Source organism: Ranitomeya imitator, chromosome 7 (assembly GCF_032444005.1).
Source record: "Ranitomeya imitator isolate aRanImi1 chromosome 7, aRanImi1.pri, whole genome shotgun sequence".
In the NCBI taxonomy this organism is placed as follows: domain Eukaryota; kingdom Metazoa; phylum Chordata; class Amphibia; order Anura; family Dendrobatidae; genus Ranitomeya; species Ranitomeya imitator.
In genome coordinates, this window is record NC_091288.1 from 18937604 (window position 1) to 18955982 (window position 18379).

General features: G+C 43.5%; 1 protein-coding gene across 2 annotated transcripts in view; it reads left to right on the plus strand.

Annotated features, from left to right (window-relative positions):
• THSD7B (thrombospondin type 1 domain containing 7B) overlaps positions 1 to 18379 on the plus strand; it is a 452200-nt gene that overhangs the window by 384165 nt on the left and 49656 nt on the right. For both annotated transcript variants that reach the window (XM_069732875.1, XM_069732874.1), the window contains exons 18-20: positions 6263 to 6404; positions 15712 to 15827; positions 17239 to 17356. In XM_069732875.1, coding sequence (XP_069588976.1) covers positions 6263 to 6404; positions 15712 to 15827; positions 17239 to 17356 — 376 coding nt within the window. The remainder of the gene's footprint in view (positions 1 to 6262; positions 6405 to 15711; positions 15828 to 17238; positions 17357 to 18379) is intronic.

The following is an 18379-nucleotide window of genomic DNA, read 5'->3' on the forward strand; positions in this document are numbered from 1 at the left end:
CAATCTTGGAGAACAATGGATGTGTTGAGGCACTGGATTCCACAGGACTGGAGATGCTCCGTAAAAGAGGAGACGGGGTCTTGTGAGGACCGGAGATTACGTGTTAGGAACTGACTCGGACTGGCCCACAGGCGCATAGGAGAAACCTCTGGTAGGCCCCTGTGAAGGAGTGAGGAGTGCTAATGAGTTGTGCTATTACTCTTTATTCACAATCTTCAGAAAATTATAAAATCTAATAATTCATTAAACAAGCCAGCCAAATTAATATTACATCTGCAGAAGTAGATTGGTGTACAATGGTCAGGTTTTTTTTTTTAGGTAGCTGAACAGTGGGGCCCAAGCATCAATGTTACTGGTGGACCTTTGCCAACCATATCCGACACTGATTTTGAAGATATTGAGAGATTATTTTGGACATGTATGGAGGAGACGGAATATGGACGACCTTGTAAATCATTGATGGTAGTTTAAACTGGATTCACTGAATTGGAAGCCCGTGAAGGGATTGGTAGAGGTGTAGCGAGGGGAATAAATCGGACAGCAGAGTAAAGTACAGATTTGTAGGATGCCCGAGTGTTAGTTTCAGAGGCCTCAGAGGAGGTATTGCAGTAGTCAAGGCAAGAGATGATGAGGGCAAACATCGGCTCTTCACTAAACGGAGTTTTTCAGTGTTCTTCATTTCTCCATCCATTTCCTGGCAGCGGAGACCCCTTCAGCTGCCAGAACTTCTGCCTATACCCACGGTGACATCTCCATGTATGATGGATGTTTGATCTACCCTCATTGTTGATTACTATTGTGTTGTAAAAAGTCATTTCCATTACAATAATGTATCTAAAACCACTAAAACTCAATTTTCAAGGGAACCTAAATCGGAGGAACTCGATAACAACAGGATTGTCATTTCCACAATATAGTTGTGTAGCATGGCTCCAAACACAATAGCTGCTCATTACTATTCACCCCGCTGCCGGAATTAAATTGCATTCATGTTGTACACTTGACTCCGCCGGAAATTGTCAGTCTCTTCTTTGCTGCCAATTTGGATTCCGAACGTACAAAACGGCATCTTGTTTGTCAATGTCGCTCCTTCTCCTCTTTATTTCCCCTCTACTTTTCTGTATTGTGAAATCTACATAACCGACATGGACACATTTATGGAGAGGCCATATGAGACACGGGTGCCTTCTCTGTTCGCCCTTCTCATGCCAGAGAGGATCACGTTCATTAACATAAACACCAGAACGTATTCCTAGGAAACCTGTTGAATATGGATAAAAATAGAGATGGATGGCGCCTTAGCACGGCGGAATGACTGTCACCCCGTCTGGCATTTACATTTTTTTCAGAAGATCGGAGTGTGATGTACCTGCCATTCCCACAGACGTGCATCATTCATCTGTAGAACGAGTCACGAGACGGCGCCCTGGGGTCTCGCCTGGACAGTGGAAGCTACTCAAGAACATATATTTTTCTTAGGGCTTAGGGTTTATGTGGGGTGTAAGTTTTAAAAATGTCCAAGTATAATTGCCTAACGTCAGAGAAGTATATCAAAGAAGTTGTCCAATAAGTAATCAGAGGGAAGATGATAAATGTATGACCGCAGAAGGTCCAGCTGTAGAGCCCCTCACCAATTTCCTAAAGTGAGAATCAAGAATCCTTGTGTGTATAGAATGGTAATTACTGAGCATGTGCAACCCATAGACACTTAATGGACCAGTGGTTGCACATGCTCCGTAATTACCATTCTGTTCACACGAGTTTTCTTGATTCTCACATTTGGAAATTGGTAGGGGGCTCTACAGCTGAACCACTACCACTCCATTGACACGGGGGACTTTAATCTCCCTGTTCTCTAGAATGGTGGAGACCCCAATAATTAGACCCCAAGTAATGATACATTTATCATCTGAAATGTGGACTTGTCATATCCACAGCCCTGCTTCAGACCACAGGTGGTGACTCCGGCCACTTTTTTTTTTTTTTATTCCTCCAAATTTGTCAGCTTCGTTCAACACCGTACGTGCGCTCTCATGTATCTTGAACTGCTGTGGAATATGTTGGCACGAGGTTAGTACTGGGCACAAAGCCCATCTCATGCAGTATCCTCTTACCTTTTCTTTTGACTCTCTGTGGTTAACAGATGATTGTTTCTATCTCTTCACTTCCATTTCTGTGGCAATTTTCCACTAGCAGCAATCCTGTACTTGACTCGTCATAGCTGATATTCCTAGGACTGGCCGACTTGCAAACAAGCCATATTCAGTCCAAATAGCAAATCGTGCAACTGCATGTACATTGCCCTAAAATACAAAATTACTGGAACTTGATATTGCCGGTAAAAACAACTATATTTCTAACAAAGGTTTCTCGGCACCAAAGAGAAACTAAATAAGCTTCTTTTCCCTTTAAATATCCTCCAGGCATTGCAAAGTTAATAATTTTTGCAATATATTTCATTGCCTTATTTTTCTGTCTTCTCTCCCCAACAATATACTGCAGTGCTCCTTTAGATGCTGCTTGCATTTGCTGCTCAGCAAGATCCATACATTGCATTCAAACACAGTATAGGCTCAGACAGGGGAATTCCTATCTGCTTCATAGTCCTGGGGAATTCCTGCACAGAAACTGAATATGGAGTACAGTTTTCGCTGAGCAGCAGATCAAAGCAGCTTCTAAAGGAACAAGAAATTTCTTTGGAACAGCACTGCCGCATGGTGGTACAGTTTCTGTTTGCAGCTGCTCCACTTGTGTGGGTATCTTGGTAGTTGTGACATAATTATGCAGGATGATCTGAACAAATATTGCTATTATTATTCTCTCCCAGACAACAGTGCAAGATATAGTGGGAGAATATATGAAACCTGGGATTGGCATCAGTCAGAAATGCTACCCGGCATGCCTGGTTTGATATTGGCTGTCAGGTGGGGGTCCTCAGCCTTTCCTGTATCTGATCTATGGAAGCCTCTGCAGTAACTTTTTATTTTTTAGCAGATTTGCACTGTAAATATAAGACGCCTCGATGTTGACAGCCGCCGTCCGGGGAGCGTGCTGAGATCCGCCGCGCTTTTTAATCATTATTTTGATCATTCCAATTAAGCTACCTGAGGGTGAACGTGAAATATGGTTTTATACAGAGAGACGTTGATGAGGACTATGGAGAGAATCTGCTGACGTGCACCCTACACAGGAACATTAGGTGGCAGATAAAGGCCAATTAGCCGCCTCGCCCGTCCACTGCGATTATTAATCGTTTTTCTCAGGACAGACTCTGTAAATTAATTCACCCCTATATTTCTAGATAACGAGCCGTCACCTTACAAAAATGGCAGAAATTTAATAAAATCCAGGAAATTTCCTGTTTATCTTGCAGACTTTTTGTTGCTTCACTTATTTGAGCTTATCGGCCCGGAGTAATCCGCCGAGCTGCCAGTACTGAGCGAAGGATCGCAGGAAGTTAATTAAACACATGAGAACGTACAATGAAAAGTAGAATAGTGAGTTATTGACGGAAGTTTAATAATTGGCTCCGGCGGCTAATTGTCTGCTACGGGTGCCAGTTATTGGAAAGCTTTAATATACATGTAATTAATAAATTAATCAAGGCTCATTCTGAACTGGGAGTCCCTATAAATGTAACATGCCACCGTTGCAAGTCTAAAATTCTGTTCTGGTCAATTTCACAATATACGTACCTCTAGGGGGCGATGGATGCATATGGCGTTATAGGGCTAGAAGCGGACTACATGGGATTGTCTCCGTTTGTAGGCTGTCGGCTCCCCCTGGTGGTGGCTATCTAGTGTCACTGCAAGCAGGGAAAGCAATTTAGCCCCCTACTTCTTTTTTTGGACCCTATTGTATGGCCTTTCCCTATCTCTTTAGTAGGAAGGACCCTGCCGTGACTTGTCCTCAAGCAGCATGCTATTATATTGTATAATGGAAGGCTGTTGAATTTCAATTACTGGCAGATAATTAAAGGGGGTGCACAGTGCTGAGCTATCTAAGGGCAATGTGCGCCATTCACAAGCATTTTCTTCATGCCTTTCAAATTAAAAAGTGAAGCCACATTGTAGTTGGCGTTAATTAGAAAAATCCTAACTGCTTTGTTTCTACAGCTGCTGTGGCCCCGATTCTTTATTTGCAAAATTTTGTTCACGTCGCTTTTGCTTTGTGTTCATCGCTATTTTTTTTGGCAAAAAATTCTTCAAAATGCTGCATGCAGTTCATGAATTTTACGTAAAGTCAAAATTTTGTCTTTATCTGCATCTGTAACCTTTTCCTTGCAATCTTTTAGTGCAAAAAAGTTTTTTAAAATGGCACAAAAGTTGCACTAAAATATCGTGCGTACATAAAATCACTCCGGAGGGGGACACACTGCAAAACTAAAAAAAAAAAAAAACACAACAAGTAAGCAAACACATAATATAGACTTCAAAAGATGTACAAATGGAAAGATGAACATGAGGCCAACAAAAAAAAGGTGCAAAATGGCAAAAACTCAACAAATAAAGGCACAAATACAATAATGACAACACACGGTGTATGTGTCGTCCGATCCTGTAGTCGTGTACTGCTTTCCATCTGTCCCTTATGTCTGCAGGAATTTTACACCAGTCTATTACCATGGAAACACATTCTTTACATCGGAGCTGTGTAAGCAATCATACATTTTGGATTAAAGTGAGTATGTCGGATCTCCTATCTGAGAGGAGCATAGCACAGAGGAAGATGCGCTGATCTCGGCAATATATACTTTCTATTATTTATTTTCAATTTTTTATGTAAAAACCTGCCGAAAAGCAGCCAGGACTCGTAGAAAAAGCCTGTGAGTCCTGATGACTCCGCCCACACAGTTTGGAGTGACAGGTTTTTCCTCTGAGTATTAACTCATAAAGTTGTCCGCCGCTGTATGTGAGCAGAATGCAACGGCTTTCTCTAAGAAAGGAGGGGGAAGTAATAATGACATGCGTTCTTTATGAGTGAGTGTGGGAAGATGGACTTAAATGATTTTTCCATGAGTGGACAGGAGGACTCTGAGGCTTTTATTATGAGTTGATGGGGGGAAATGGGTATTACAGACTTTCTCTATGATTGGACGGGGGAATGTGGGTTTATCAGCTTTCTCTGGTTGGGAAAAATAACGCTCACATGCAGTGGGAGGGGGAAGCAGGACTCACAGGCAGGGCCGGACTGGCCATCTGGCAATTCTGGCAAATGCCAGAAGGGCCTGTCTGGTTGTGGGCTGCCTTGCCTGCTATGTTGTTAACAGAATCGGTGTTCTCAAGTCACCCATACTGTTAAGAGTTGTGACGGGGCTCAAGCCATTGACTCTGTCACTTACCCCAGCAGCCACAGGTATCATTATACATATTGGTCTTGTACATCCAGGGTAATATTCGTAATATATCCCATCTGGTTCATGGGGACGGGGACAACATGGGCCTGGGTGAGTTCAAATGCCAGGGCTGAATTTCATCCCCAGTCCATACCTGCTTACAGGCTTTCTCGGTAAATAGGTGGAGACTAGAAGACTTAAAGGATTTGTCTATTCATGGGTGGGGAAAGTGGAACTTAAAAGACTCTGAGTCTTTCTGGGATTACAGGAAGAGACTGAAGGAATTGCACAAGTGACATCCACAGAAGATCTGTGGTCAGTTCTCCAAGAGGTTTGGAACAACCTCCTGCCAAGTTCCTTCCCAACTTGTGTACAAGTGACCGAGAAGACCTGAAGAAGTCTGACAGGCGGTCACCAAATATTGATCGAATGTAAATGTCACTTTGCATTTCGTTAATTGATAAAAGTAAACTATTATTTCAAGCTTTGGAAGCTTTTTCTTGTTTTCTACACCTGCTTAAATCTTGAAAACACAAAAGCGCACAGAGAGGTCAAAAAATACTCTGTTGTAAAAAAGTCACAGTAAATAAGCAAGTGCTAGTCAAAAAATGAAAAAATACAGGGTATTTAGTTGATAAGTTTTTTTGCAAAAAAAAGTATGTTAAGCTGCTCCACCAATCGTCAAGGTATACCCATAATAGAGCAGTCCTTCTTAAATCTTTTGCACCATTCTGTATAATAACAAAAATCTATCTCTTGCCTAATATGATCTATTCTTCGACTAGAATTTGTCTCATCTGCTACCCGATCTTAACATCGAAATCTCGAGCTTGATCGATGTCTGTGAAATTTTCTTCCGTAGATGTTTCTCGCGGAGGCCGAGATGTTCCTGACACTCACCGCTTTCTCCTCTGCTTTTTCCATCAGTCATGCGACACCACCTCTGCGAGGTCAAGGACGAGATTTCCACTGAGAACAGCGACTAACGGGAAGACTTGTCCTGAGGACCTGGAAACTGAGTCGTGTGTCCTGAACAGTAATTGTTTCCACTACCAGTATAATGTCACAGGTACGAGCGCAGCGCCCGGATATTCTAATCTGTACTAGCAGCGCTGACTAATAAATCCCCCCCGGGGCACCCAGAGCCTGCCATAGTGACGGGTACATCAGATGTGCCCATGTATTATTCATTCGTTTGGTCTTCCTGGCTTCAGGTTTGTGTCACTTACTTGGGAGATTTTATACACTATATCTTATTATATAACGAACTGATCCCCAGAAGAAGCCGATGAATAGAGAAACGTATGAATACCGGTGGATAATTAGCAGGGCCGCATTACAGGAAGGGCACAAGAAGCCTCCTCCAACTCCCAAATATAAACTTTTACTACATAAAAGTGTAAAGATTTTATTATGCAGCTTGAATTATGAAGACGTCGACATTTTCGGCAGCAGATCATGCAACAAATCCGCAGAGAATGCGCATAAAGACCATGCGCATTTTTTTGCAAATTCACTCTAGTTTTTTAAAACGTGCTACATTTAAAGGGATAGAAAAAGAAACTGACACTTTGCTCCACATTCTGCAAAATGTGGATCAGATTTGTAAAAGATCCATGCACTTGGCTGGTATTCTAATCCAAATCCGCAGCAATGTCATACTTTGTGGCCCCTAAAGATCGGAGCGCTGCATGTTAAGTAGGTAGCTGTGATATTCCTATTTATTTGTCATAAACATGGAGATCAGAAACTGCCAGGTAGCACTGGATCCAATTATCTCCTCGATGATGGACGAATCAGAATCCAGGAATTTCACGTGTACTCTTCATCAAAAAATACCACACTTCCCAACATTTCTTTGGACAGAATAGGTATGTTTAAAGGGTAACTATTACTTTGTGAAACTTTGTATATTGTTTAAAGTTGCTCTATAGTGTTGATGATTGGTGGGTGGTCGGGTCATCGGAAGTGAAATGCTCCTGCGTGAGCACCAAGCAGTTCACAGGCTAAATAGGTAGTCTATGGACCACCAGTAGGGGGAGCTCACTGCTTAAGAATTTGTACAAGTCTCACTGAATGCAATAATTAGTCAGTGTGCAATGCTGGCAGAACGTTGTATGTATACACTAGATGGATAGATAATTAGAAACATAGATACATATATACGGAGACATTAGATGGGATTAGATAGGCAGATATTGGGTCCTTTTTTTAAAGATACAATCATGATGGAATTTCTATCTAAATATTCTACAAAGTAAAATAATATTGTATTTCTTAACCATTGGTTATCATGAATGACACATTGCTCCTTCATGTCAGTAATGTAGGACTTAACTGTCTGTAGCAGTATATTTCTTGAAACCATAAAAATCAGTAGTGTAATTTTCGCTCTCGGTACTTTGTCATTAACCGGTTTAATGATGCACTGGGAGAAGAATTATTAATTGTATATTTCTTAGGCTCGTAAATACACTCTGTTCACGCGTCATTACTTGTGGTCTCTGGCACATTAATATTGTCCACATCTCAACAAGTTCACTAATAGAAAACTTTCAGACTTCAGAAACCAAAGTATAATTTATAATGTTCATTTTGCACTATGTAAATACATTACAGACTGCAAAGACTCTGCTCCAGACTCATCAGTATTAAATGATGTAACTGCACTGATCCTGAGTTACATCCTGTATTACACCCCAGAGCTGCACTCACTATTCTGCTGGTGCAGTCACTGTGTACATACATTACATTACTGATCCTGAGTTACCTCCTGTATTACACCCAAGAGCTGCACTCACTATTCTGCTGGTGCAGTCACTGTGTACATACATTACATTACTGATCCTGAGTTACATCCTGTATTACACCCCAGAGTTGCACTCACTATTCTGCTGGTGCAGTCACTGTGTACATACATTACATTACTGATCCTGAGTTACACCCTGTATTATACTCCAGAGCTGCACTCACTATTCTGCTGGTGCAGTCACTGTGTACATACATTACATTACTGATCCTGAGTTACCTCCTGTATTACACCCAAGAGCTGCACTCACTATTCTGCTGGTGCAGTCACTGTGTACATACAATACATTACTGATCCTGAGTTACCTCCTGTATTATACCCCAGAGCTGCACTCACTATTCTGCTGGTGCAGTCACTGTGTACATACATTACATTACTGATCCTGAGTTACATCCTGTATTACACCCCAGAGTTGCACTCACTATTCTGCTGGTGCAGTCACTGTGTACATACATTACATTACTGATCCTGAGTTACATCCTGTATTATACTCCAGAGCTGCACTCACTATTCTGCTGGTGCAATCACTGTGTACATACATTACATTACTGATCCTGAGTTACCTCCTGTATTATACTCCAGAGCTGCACTCACTATTCTGCTGGTGCAGTCACTGTGTACATACATTACATTACTGATCCTGAGTTACATCCTGTATTATACCCCAGAGCTGCGCTCACTATTCTGCTGGTGCAGTCACTGTGTACATACATTACATTACTGATCCTGAGTTACATCCTGTATTATACCCCAGAGCTGCACTCACTATTCTGCTGGTGCAATCACTGTGTACATACATTACATTACTGATCCTGAGTTACCTCATTTATTATACTCCAGAGCTGCACTCACTATTCTGCTGGTGCAGTCACTGTGTGCATACATTACATTACTGATCCTGAGTTACATCCTGTATTATACCCCAGAGCTGCACTCACTATTCTGCTGGTGCAATCACTGTGTACATACATTACATTACTGATCCTGAGTTACATCCTGTATTATACCCCAGAGCTGCACTCACTATTCTGCTGGTGCAATCACTGTGTACATACATTACATTACTGATCCTGAGTTACCTCATTTATTATACTCCAGAGCTGCACTCACTATTCTTCTGGTGGATACTTTTTTAGTGTGTGGATTACTGCCTAGGTAACCTCTATCTGTTATGGCTGATAACAGGGGACAATTGATTTCCCTTTTGTTGATAGATTAAATGCACACATAGGCCTTAGGTGCAGCATTTCTCACTTCTCACTATGATATACCAACACTCAAAAAAGGTTTAGGCGCCTCCTGAAGAAGTCTTGACGAAACGTGCGTTGGGGTGGCGGGGACTGTCTTTCACCGCCACACAAGCCTGGTTCTATTGGTGAGACATGTCGCATTTCTCCTAAACCTTTGGGTTATGTGGCACAGCGGTTCTATTTGGATTATATGATTCTACCCATACTTTATGGCCAATGATACATACATCCTAGTTAGCTATGTGTAGCGGTTAGTGCTATGTTTTCGGTGTATGCGTCATTATAAATGTATCCTAGGCTGTCATTGTGTGTTGGGTGTATCCGGGCCCTATGACTTGGTGTCCAGTAGTTTTATTTTTTATTGTATTCATTTTATGTTCATAATAAAGATATCATTTTTGGATTATACTCCGTTTGTGGTCTTTTTGCACCATTACTTTCTTTATATTCACTGTGATATACCGTATATACTTTTGGACTGTATTCAGCCTCTTCCTTCAATAATGACTGATAACGAGGAACAATAGATGTAATTTCCCCCCTGTATATTTGATTGTATTATTTCCGTAACCTCCTAATAATCTCGAGCTCTGATGAAACGAATCACATCCTATTTTTACTCACTTTAAGATATTCACAGAAATTTCAGTCTTATTACAATGTAAAACCGACATTTAATTAAAATGCAAATGATTGTATTTCATTTAATTATGAAACAATGATAAAACTTAATTAATTTTGGTTGAAATTCTTGTAATTGCTTAATTATTCCATCCATTACCATCGGCTCTAATATTTATTACAATATTCCCGTGTAGCATCTGTCATTATCTCCATGGAGGAGGTTTTCTTGGATTCTGTTCTGGGTGCGAGAAGCTCAGGGTTTCGGGCTGAGATTTTTCACGTTTATCACATAGAGAACTAATTTATACAATGTGGCAATGATCACTTAAATTTCCACTTATATTATTCCACAGATATTGTCGGACACTGCTTGTAAAAACAAGCAATTTTCCAATTTGCTGCTTAAAATTTTGAGCCATTCTTGAGATATTAACACTTTTGTTTGCAGCTTATTGCCTTGGAGACCGACCACCGCAGCTAGAAAGAACATGAATAGTGCTTAGCAGCTCTTTTCTACTGAGCTTGTAGGCACTGTTTTGAAGTGGCCAGCGTTGGAGTCCACTAATACCTCCTAATCCCGGCCAGCTTCAGCCCAGTGCTTATAAACTAGGCAACAGTGGTGGTCGGTCTCCTAGGCAACAAGCTGTAAACAAAAGAAAAGTGTAAGTATATCAAAAACAGCTGCAAATATGAATAAGAATTAAATTGCAAAAGTGCTTGTTTATACAGGCACTATCTGACAATATCCATCTAAGAAGATGGGAAATAATAACCCCTTAATGGGGTCCACTCCACCTTTATCGCCAGCTTTGACAGAATTTTTTGTGGAACATGCTCTACAGCAGACAGGACTTTTTCTTTACATTTTTTTTACATCTATCCCGGAGCAATTTTTTTTTGTTTGAGATTTCACCTTTCACAGCAGCTCCGCCTCCCACCACACACAATCCCACCCCCCACCTCATTACCACACACAATCACGCCCCCCCAACCCATCACCACACATAATCCCACCCCCCACCACATCACCACACACAATCACGCCCCCAACCCATCACCACACACAATCCCGCCCCCACCACATCACCACACACAATCCCGCCCCCCACCACCACCACACAATCCCGCCCCCAACACATCACCACACACAATCTCGCCCCCCAACCCATCACCACACACAATCACGCCTCCCCAACCCATCACACACAATCCCGCCCCCCACCACATCACCACACACAATCCCGCCCCCCAACCCATCACCACACACAATCCTGCCCCCACCCCATCACCACTTATAATCCCGCCCCCAGCCCATCACCACCCATAATACCACCCCCCCACCACATCACCACACACAATCCCACCCCCCACCACATTACCACAGATAATCCCGCCCCCCACCACATTAACACACATAATCCCACCCTTCACATATTCCCGCCCCCCACATTACCACACGAGGCTCCGTCCCCACACATTACCACACGAGGCTCCGTCCCCACACATTACCACATGAGGCTCCGTCCCCCACATTACCACACGAGGCTTAGTCCTCACACATTACCACACGAGGCTCCGCCCCCACACATTACCACACGAGGCTCCGTCCCCACACATTACCACACGAGGCTCCGTCCCCACACATTACCACATGAGGCTCCGTCCCCCACATTACCACACGAGGCTTAGTCCTCACACATTACCACACGAGGCTCTGTCCCCACACATTACCACACGAGGCTCCGTCCCCACACATTACCACACGAGGCTCTGCCCCCCCATATTACCACACGAGGCTTCATCCTCACACATTACCACACGAGGCTTCGTCCTCACACATTACCACACGAGGCTGCGTCCCCCCACATTACCACACGAGGCTGCGTCCCCCCACATTACCACACGAGGCTGCGTCCCCCCACATTACCACACGAGGCTGCGTCCCCCCACATTACCACACGAGGCTGCGTCCCCCCACATTACCACACGAGGCTGCGTCCCCCCACATTACCACACGAGACTGCGTCCCCCCACATTACTACACGAGGCTCCGTCCTCACACATTACCACATGAGGCTCCATCCCCCCACATTACCACACGAGGCTGCTCCCCCACATTACCACACGAGGCTCCGTCCCCACACATTACCACACGAGGCTCCGTCCTGTTGTGAATTCTGCTCTTGGGCTCCCTCCGGTGGTTGAGAGTGGTAGTGCTGCGGTAGTTGGATCGCAGCATTTATCAGGTGTATCTATTTTTTGCAATTTGGGCTGGGCTATATAGCCTTGCTTGATCCTTTAGTCAGTGCCAGTTGTCCATTGTTTATGGAGGATTCACATCCCTTCTGGTCTCTCCTGTTCACTGTGCTTTTCTTCAAAGATAAGTCCTGGCTTTTTTTTTCTGTCCACCTGCTGTGGACCTTCTAGTTCTGTGCATTTTCCATGTTTTGTCTTGTCCAGCTTTGTTGTGAAGGATTTTTTGCAGCCTAGCTGTGTCTCTGGAGATGCAGATATACCCTCTGTTATGAAAGGCAATTCAGTTCCACAATGGACATAGCGGTCAGAGCACATACAGTGATCTGACAATAACCCAAAATCATAGAACGAGCTCTGAGACGTGGGAACTCTGCAGACCGCAATCCCTAATCCTCTCCAAACAACACTAGAGGCAGCCGTGGATTGCGCCTAACTCTGCCTATGCAACTCGGCACAGCATGAGAAACTAATTAGCCTGAAGATAGAAAATAAGCCTACCTTGCCTCAGAGAAATACCCCAAAGGAAAAGGCAGCCCCCCACATATAATGACTGTGAGTTAAGATGAAAAGACAAACGTAGAGATGAAATAGATTCAGCAAAGTGAGGCCCGACTTTCTTAACAGAGCGAGGATAGGAAAGGTAACTTTGCGGTCTACACAAAACCCTAAAGAAAACCACGCAAAGGGGGCAAAAAGACCCTCCGTACCGAACTAACGGCACGGAGGTACACCCTTTGCGTCCCAGAGCTTCCAGCAAAACAATTAGACAAGCTGGACAGAAAAAATAGCAATCAAATAGCAAAGAAGAACTTAGCTATGCAGAGCAGCAGGCCACAGGAATGATCCAGGGAAAAACAAGTCCAACACAGGAACATTGACAGGAAGCCAGGATCAAAGCATTAGGTGGAGTTAAGTAGAGAAGCACCTAACGACCTCACCACATCACCTGAGGGAGGAAACTCAGAAGCCGCAGTACCACTTTCCTCCACCAACGGAAGCTCACAGAGAGAATCAGCCGAAGTACCACTTGTGACCACAGGAGGGAGCTCTGCCACAGAATTCACAACAACCCTCCATGTCTTTAGTCAGATGTGGTGTTTTGCATTTTCTGTGGTGGATATTTTCTAGTGTTTTTATACTGACCGCATAGTACTCTGTTCTATCCTTTCTTTTTAGCTAGTAAGGCCTCCTATGCTAAATCCTGATTTCATGTCTGCGTATGTTATTTCCCTCTCCTCTCACAGTCAATATTTGTGGGGGGCTGTCTATCCTTTGGGGATTTTCTCTGAGGCAAGATAGGTTTCCTGTTTCTGTCTTTAGGGGTAGTTAATTCTTAGGCTGTGTCGAGGGGTCTAGGGAGCGTTAGGTACCCCCCACGGCTGCTTCTAGTTGCACTGCTAAGTTCAGGGATTGCGGTCAGTACAGGTGCCACCTTCTCCAGAGTACGTCTCGTGCTGCTCCAAGGCCACCAGATCATAACACCGTCCCCACATATTACCACACGAGACTGCGTCCCCACACATTACCACACGAGGCTGCGTCCCCACACATTACTACACGAGGCTGCGTCCCCACACATTACCACACGAGGCTTTGTCCTCACACATTACCACACGAGGCTCCGTCCCCACACATTACCACACGAGGCTGCGTCCCCCCACATTACCACACGAGGCTGCGTCCCCACACATTACCACACGAGGCTCCGTCCCCACACATTACCACACGAGGCTCCGTCCCCACACATTACCACACGAGGCTGCGTCCCCACACATTACCACACGAGGCTCTGTCCCCACACATTACCACACGAGGCTCTGTCCCCACACATTACCACACGAGGCTCCGTCCCCACACATTACCACACGAGGCTGCGTCCCCACACATTACCACACGAGGCTTCGTCCCCACACATTACCACACGAGGCTTCGTCCCCACACATTACCACACGAGGCTGCGTCCCCACACATTACCACACAAGGCTCCGCCCCCACATTACCACATGAGGCTCCGCCCCCACATTACCACATGAGGCTCCGCCCTCACATTATCACATGAGGCTCCGCCCCCACATTACCACATGAGGCTCTGCCCCCACATTACCACACAAGGCTCCACCCTCACATTACCACATGAGGCTCCGCCCCCACATTACCACATGAGGCTCCGCCCCCCACATTACCACAAGCAGCACTTCCTTTCTATGTAATTCAACCACTTCTGCCAAGGTAAACGTACATTTAATTTCATCCGCATTCTCCCAAACAAAATGAGCCAAGAAAAGTCGCCTGGTCCATCTCACAGGCCACAGGAAAATCCGGACAACGATGCAGTAGCTGATCGACAACAACAATATCGACAAAATCGTAGGCTTGGTTATCAACAACGAACACCTGAGCAGATTGATAAGGACAGAGAGAGATATCACAAGGTTTATATTAGATAGCAATGAGCGTGCCGAGCGTTAGCTGGCTGGAAACGGCTAGTTTTTTATAAATACTATCGAAATGCCATAAATGTCCCAAATGGGACAACCTTTTTAAATCTCTAGCTCCAGGTTGCAAGTTTTCATGAACAAGGACTTAATGGATTGTCTAGCCAAAATTGGGACTGTTGGAACATGCATTATTTGTCCTAATTTTTTAAGAAACAGATTTGGCAAACTTAAGGATGTTCTGGACCAAAAAAAAGGCCATTTTTGCAAAGATCTTGCCCCAGTGGAGAAACTTGGAGATTTTGCATTGAGGTCCACAAAGTTCAACAGGTGCTCCCATCGATCATGGCTCTTTGTTGAGAACCTTTTCGCTCTCCAAGTCTCCAGTTGTTGAGTGCGATTCCAACCCCTGCACCTACTATATTTATACCCCTACCCCAAAAATAGGGCAGGGTTGGTGGTGGGAATGGGGACAGGGCTAAAACCTTCTTAATTTGCCAAATCACATACTGATAGCTACGATACAGGAGTTTCTAAAATGTAGCAACAAATGTATCACCTATCGTGTGTTATCCCCGTGGCACATTATATCCGTCCTAGTAAATTCCAGTTGTATGTCATTACCTTCCATTATCCTGGTGTCCGATACTCTGTCATATGATAGCGAAGCTAAATGCTAAATATAAAAAAAAAAATGGAAAGTGGAAATACATTTATGTATCATGGGAAATAACTAAAATAAACACCAATGCGCAATTTTCAATCCCAATCATCCTTGGCCTCCTATAGTGGTTCTATTAATGTGGCATTAGGTAAAGATTGGTATTTCTCTGATTTTCTTGCATATTGGGGATACACAAGAAATTATAGAGTTACAAGTGGGAGCGAGTGAATTTAAATGATCTCCGGAGCTCGAGTGGCACTTAAGGGGTCAATGATGTAGTAAAATGGATAATTTATTGCAGTGTCTGAATCTAGATGGGTTTTTGTTGGTGATTTCAGAGTGGAGCGCCTGTCAGCTCGGTGAAAAGGCCATCTGCGGCGAGGGAATAAAAACTCGGCTTCTGGACTGCACCCGCAGCGATGGGAAATCTGTAAAAATGGCCTTTTGTGAGCAGGTAATGTGCAGCTTACAAAACGGATCCAGCCGGGCGCCTCCTAAACTCCGCTGTGCCGGGGCCCAGCGTGACGGCTCTGGAGTTCACTCATCACACAGTCTTTTTTTTTTTTTTTTTTCTGTCCAAACAATAACTGTTACATTCACCAACTTAAGAAAAAAAAACTCCAGAAAAAGTTTTCATAAAAAATTAAAACAATAGAAAAGTGCAGGAAAAAAAAACGCAATTTAAAAAAAATTTTTAAATCAGGAAAGATTATATAAATATTATAGTAAAGACTCCTGTATTCATATTCCGTGATGAGATTTCACAGTAAATCCAATTCTATGAAGTTGGAATTCTGCTAAATAATAAATGTTCGTATGAAATCTTGGGTGAAACGGAAAATTTCTATTAACCCAAGTCTAAATTGCAAAATAAATTGATAATTTGTAAAACATCAAAAAGCAGAACGAGTGGAGAAAATTGTCCTGTGCATAGACCTAGCTTAGAAAAAAAAAAAACATACTTCCTGCAGTCACCACTAGTGGGAGCCTAAACGTTTACTGCATACGTACTATCCATTGAAGTGATTGATAAAGCAGTATGCAGACAGCTCCTCAGCTCCCTCTAGTGGTGTCGAAAAGATGCTAAGATTTGTCATTTTGCTCAATGCCGGAGTTCTGTACGAAAACAATGGAGGTCCAGCAATTTAATAAATTCATCAGCACAAAATATTAAATATACTAACCCCTTCCCGAAATCCACTGTGCATGTACAGCACTTGTCAGGTGCGGGTGTATGGAGCGGCATAGCCCCTTAGTTATACAACCAACTCTCATCACTGTTGTTCAACCACTGTCAACTTCTGCGGCACAATCCGAATAGGCAGAATTGCGTTTTTTCCACCATTTGATTTCACCCTCACCCCCATTTTTCAGTACATTATACGGTAAAATGAGCAGTGTCATTCACAACTACAGTTCGGTTCCACAAAAAACAAGACCTTGTACGGCCATATCAATGGAGAAAAAAAAATGACCCTTGGTTAAAGGGGAGGCAAAAAGGAAAAATGGCCGTGGCAGGAAGTGGTTAAAGACTAGAAAGTGAACATTCCTTTTACAGCAGGGGTGTCAAACTGCATTCCTCAAGGGCTGCAAACAGGTCATGTTTTCAGGATTTCCTTGTACTGCACAGGTGATAATTTAATCACCAACTCATTATTTGTGTAGGTGATTAAATTATCACCTGTGCAGTACAAGGAAATCCTGAAAACATGACCTGTTTGCAGCCCTTGAGGAATGCAGTTTGACACCCCTGTTTTACACAATCTATTGACTGTCAGATGAAATGTGAGTCGTCTTCTGTTAGTGGCTGATATTTCTTGGATCTTTTCAGGAAGTTTTTATTATTTTTTTCTTTTGCTTTTCAGCTTGGATTGAAGAAACCTGAAAAGCTGAGTCTTCGCTGTCTGGTGGAGTGCACCATCGACTGTCGGGTGTCGGACTGGTCATCCTGGTCATCCTGCTCACAGACGTGCGGAGTTGGAGGTGCGCCATACAATCGATGTCAAGAACATGGCATGGACGAAGCACATCACCATCTGCATTCCTGCCGTTCCAAAATCTGCGGGCAAGATTTCCAGAAAAGAGCTTTAATGCAATATGTTAATTAGGATGTTGGTGCTTCGGGGGCTGTCCGCAGCACCTTCCCTCCCTTATTCTGCCCTCCTTATACCTCCTGCCTCCATTGCCACCCGCGCATGCACAGGGTGTTGCAGTGTCCGTGCATGCGCATAAGGGAGCAGACCAGTTCCAGGAGAAATGGCAAGTGTCAATATTGGGATGATTGCTGTGCAGTCAACGCTGCTTCATCTGTCAATCAATAAAAAGGGGAGGAGCTGAGAAGGCAGATTAAATGAGGGAAGGTGCCACTGATGCGCTGAGCACCTAATTAGCATATCACGTTGAATACTTTTCCCATAATTCTTGCTCACAGATTTTCGAACTACAAGTATTGTCTTTTGAGGGCAAGCTGCCGTAAATGCAGAGATGCTTAGTCCATCACATAATTTTACTCCTGATGCCTTTGAAGGCAATTATTATTATTATTTTTTTTTTTTGCCTAAATGCATGTATTTTTGACATTCTTTTGTTATAGGGTTTTATTAAGAATGTTGGATTGTTTGTCTTGGACATCTATGCATCAAAGTACATGGCAGAATACAAGATGAGCTGACAGTGAATCAGTCAGCGAGCTCATTCTCTGGTCTGTAGCTCTTTAGGCTACTTTCACACATCAGGTTTTTTGTGTCAGGCTAAATCCGGCTAATGTTGTAAAAAACGGATCCGACTTTTTTTGAGAAAAACTGATGCGCCGGATCCGGTCTTCCTTAATGCGCATGTAATTTTTGTCTTCCTGGTTCCGGGGAAAAAAAAGGGGAGAGAGACTCTAAATGATTTGCATGGAAAATACTGTGAAAACCTGATCCGGACGCCGGATTCTTCTTTCACACCTCCGTTTCATCTGTTTCTGGCCGATTCCGTCACTGTGCGTTTTTTTCCGCCGGACAA